Here is a 3,539-nt window from a genome sequence, read left to right on the forward strand (position 1 = left end):
ACAGATCAATGCATTCAGTCAAATGTAGACAATAGCAAATCTACAGTGAGTTCACATATTCAACTAGTCATGAAATGTGTCAAACTGAGGATTCTGCTCAAGCTTCATGCATAATAGCATGAACAGTAAGTATATGCAGTAAGATTGCTTCACCATTTCTTCAAAAGAGTACTCTACCATCTCTGTTATGTCAAGTCTAGATTTAAGCTTTACATTAACATTATCATCATCATAATGCATCATTACTGTCAACATCCTCAGTTTCTTCAACATCAACAGTATCCCCAGTACAATCATCATCAACAGTACCACATTACACTGGTATTGGTTTATTAGTAGCTACTAACCTACTGACAGTCATTGCATTAATCAGTAGCTGTGTCTACATATTCTGCCAGAGGAAAAAATCAAAATTGTAAGTGTTTGTATCATTACAACACTCTTTAATATAACTATTACTTTTTAGCATTGTAACTGAGAATAACTGAATACCTTTACAAAACACATCTCCTCAAACTGAAGCAACAAGGTATATGTAGCAGTAGGGACAATTGCACCAGTAACAGGGAATATAATAGGAGCAGCAGCACTGAGGAGCAGTGATTGGTGCTGGAATAGGAGCTACCATTTCAGGTGTTGTAGTAAGTATGAAATGTAAGAAGAAGGAACAACCTCCAGACACAAAACAAAAGGATTGACATATGGTAGAACCGGCCTACATGTAGATGATACTTAATGTTATTATTATTATTATTATTATTATTATTATTGTTATTATTATTATTGTTATTATTACTGATTGTTATTTGTATTGCTATTCCCTACTCTTTGATTGTGAGCATTTAGTTAGTGAGTTTTGATTTTTGTGATTAATAATTAAAGATTATATTCAAAATGGTGACAATCCACGACTGAAAAAATACATTACAGTAGACATTAGAATATACTATTGTAGCTATATCAGCATAATTATTACAAGAATATACTCTTAATGATAGATACAATGTATATAGGTCAGATAATAATAGCAAATTAACAAAACATTGGAGTAACCATTAAATAACTGATAACAGGAAATGAACTGATACGGCACTGTGACAATCCCCTTTATCATTATCTGGTATAATGGCTACCCCTGAGGGCCCTACTGAAGTCAATACTTCTATTCAATCAGAACAACAAGATACTGAACAGGGACCTACTGAAATCAGTGCTTCTATTCAAGATTTCAACGAATCACAAAAGAGGAAGACAGAAGCAGCAAAAAAAGATGGAGCCAAAGAAAAGAGCCAGTCAATATGTTAGTGACTGGTCCTACTGGAGCTGGTAAATCAACACTAGTCAATGCTTTACTGGGAGATGCTGTGGCTAAAGTTGGTTATGGAGCAGCATCAGTTCAGTCTGAAGTTTAAGTGCATGAAGGAAAACATGAAGGAATACAGTTGAAGGTCTATGATACTACTGGGTTCAGTGATACAAGAGGGAAGAGTGGCAATAGCATTGTTAGAGAGATTGCACAAGCTGGCAAGTTTGATCTGATACTGATCTGTGTCAGAATGGATTCCAGAGCAGATGAAAAAGTTAAAGATATGTTCAGGGTTCTTGGAAAAATGATAAATAAGGAGATGTGGGATAGAACTGTGATCGTGCTGACATGTACAAATTTTTTCCTTCAAGATAGAGAAATTAAGAAATCTCTTAACAAAGAAGAGATAATAAAAAGTAAAATAGAAGATTTTAAAGGCCACATTCATGGATTCCTTAGCAGCACACTGAAGAAGGACACAATTGATAAGATACCATTCTGCATCGCTGGAGAAGAAGATAAGAAAAAACTACCAACAACTCATGACTGGATAAGAGAACTATGGGGTCAGTGTCTCTATCGTTGCAAAGAGGATGTTCGTAATTTCCTTAGTTTAATAGAAAAATGTCAAATCACGCTAATGGAAACAGGACCTATTTATGGTGGGACTGCAGTTGGAGCAGTGGTAGGTGGAGCAATAGGAGGAGCAGCAGGATCAATTGTACCAGGAACAGGGAATATAATAGGGGCTGCAGCAGGGGCTGTGATTGGTGCTGGAGTAGGAGCTACCATTTCAGGTGTTGCATTAGCTGTGAAACATAAGAAGAAGGAACAACCTTCGGGCACAGAACAAAAGAATTGACAATTGATAGTAGAACCAGTCTACATGTACATAATATTTAATGCTGTTAGTATTATTATTATTATTACTATTATTAGTGATTGTTATTTGTATTACACTTACTTAGTCAGTTTTGGTTTTTGTGATATACTATTGTAGCTATATCAGCATAATTATTACAAGAATGTACTTGGGATAATAGATAGGTCAGATAACTAGACGAATGTAAAACATTAAGGGGCTCAGCCCCCTAGCCACGCTATATTTTAAAGGTTATATGGTATAGAGCTACATTATTGTACATGTACATGAGTAAATACAGTAGTTTGTAAGTTTGTAATAAAGTTATCATGCTTGGAAATACAAATTTTCTTTATCAGTTTATCACATTCTGCAGCAAAAAAGTTGTGTTGGAAGCCAGAGACAGTAACTGCAGTCATAGGTTATGTCAGTAGTTGTGGAGGCTTTACAAGCTCACAACTGTGGCATATCTGCCTTGTTAATCTTCCTTGCTGTATTTGGAAAGTAGTAGAGACTTCTCTTGCATTCTTGCTGACTCAAGTGAGTGACTTGTAACTTATAAGGTCAAGAACATGAAGAACAATGAAGAATTGATAGCTGGTGCCATTTTATTTCACTGTGACCACACCCGTTTTCAAAGAAGATTAAGATTAGGTTATTAAAATAGGAAAATTTTTCATACGGATAAATAGAGGTGACGTACGTGTACAAACACACAAACATACTCTACTCGAACTAGTGGGCTTCGCCCAATTATAGCAAATTAACAAAACATTAGAGTAACCATCCAATAACTGATAAGAGGAAATGAAGTGATAAGGTATTGTTATAGTAATCCCCTTGATCATTATCTGGTATAATGGCTACCCCTGAGGGCCCCACCGAAGTCAATTGTTCCATTAAATCAGTTGAACAAGATAATAGTAATTTCAATGAAGAAGAAGAGAAGCAGATACAAGAAGCCATACTAAGATTGAGCCAAAGAGAAGAGCCGGTCAATATATTAGTGATTGGTCCCACTGGTGTTGGTAAATCAACACTGATCAATGCTTTACTGGGAAACACTGTAGCTAAAGTTGGTTATGGAGCAGGATCAGTAACATCAGAAGTTGAAGTATATGAAGGAGAATATAGAGGTATAAAGTTAAGGGTCTATGATACTGCTGGATTCAGTGACACAGAAGGAAAGAGCAATGTTGCTATTGTTAGAGAGATTGCTGAAGAAAAAAAGTTTGATCTGATACTAATCTGCATGAGAATGGACGGCAGAGCAGACAAAGGAGTTAAAGATATGTTCACGTCTCTTGGAGATATGATGAATAAGGAGATGTGGGAGAGAAGTGTGATTGTGCTGACACATACAAATACATC

General features: G+C 35.9%; 1 protein-coding gene across 1 annotated transcript; it reads left to right on the plus strand.

Moving 5' to 3' along the window:
* Positions 1-3,027: 3,027 nt before the first annotated feature.
* On the plus strand, positions 3,028-3,508 carry LOC105315560 (GTP-binding protein A-like; the record flags this gene model as incomplete). Its single annotated transcript, XM_011410253.1, has 1 exon — positions 3,028-3,508. A coding segment is annotated over exon 1 (481 nt), but the record flags the coding sequence as incomplete, so codon positions are not given.
* Between the last annotated feature and the right edge of the window lie 31 nt (positions 3,509-3,539).

The sequence above is a fragment of the Amphimedon queenslandica genome, unplaced genomic scaffold (genome assembly GCF_000090795.2).
Source record: "Amphimedon queenslandica unplaced genomic scaffold, v1.1 AMPQUscaffold_9611_Cont18278, whole genome shotgun sequence".
Classification (NCBI taxonomy): Eukaryota; Metazoa; Porifera; class Demospongiae; order Haplosclerida; family Niphatidae; genus Amphimedon; species Amphimedon queenslandica.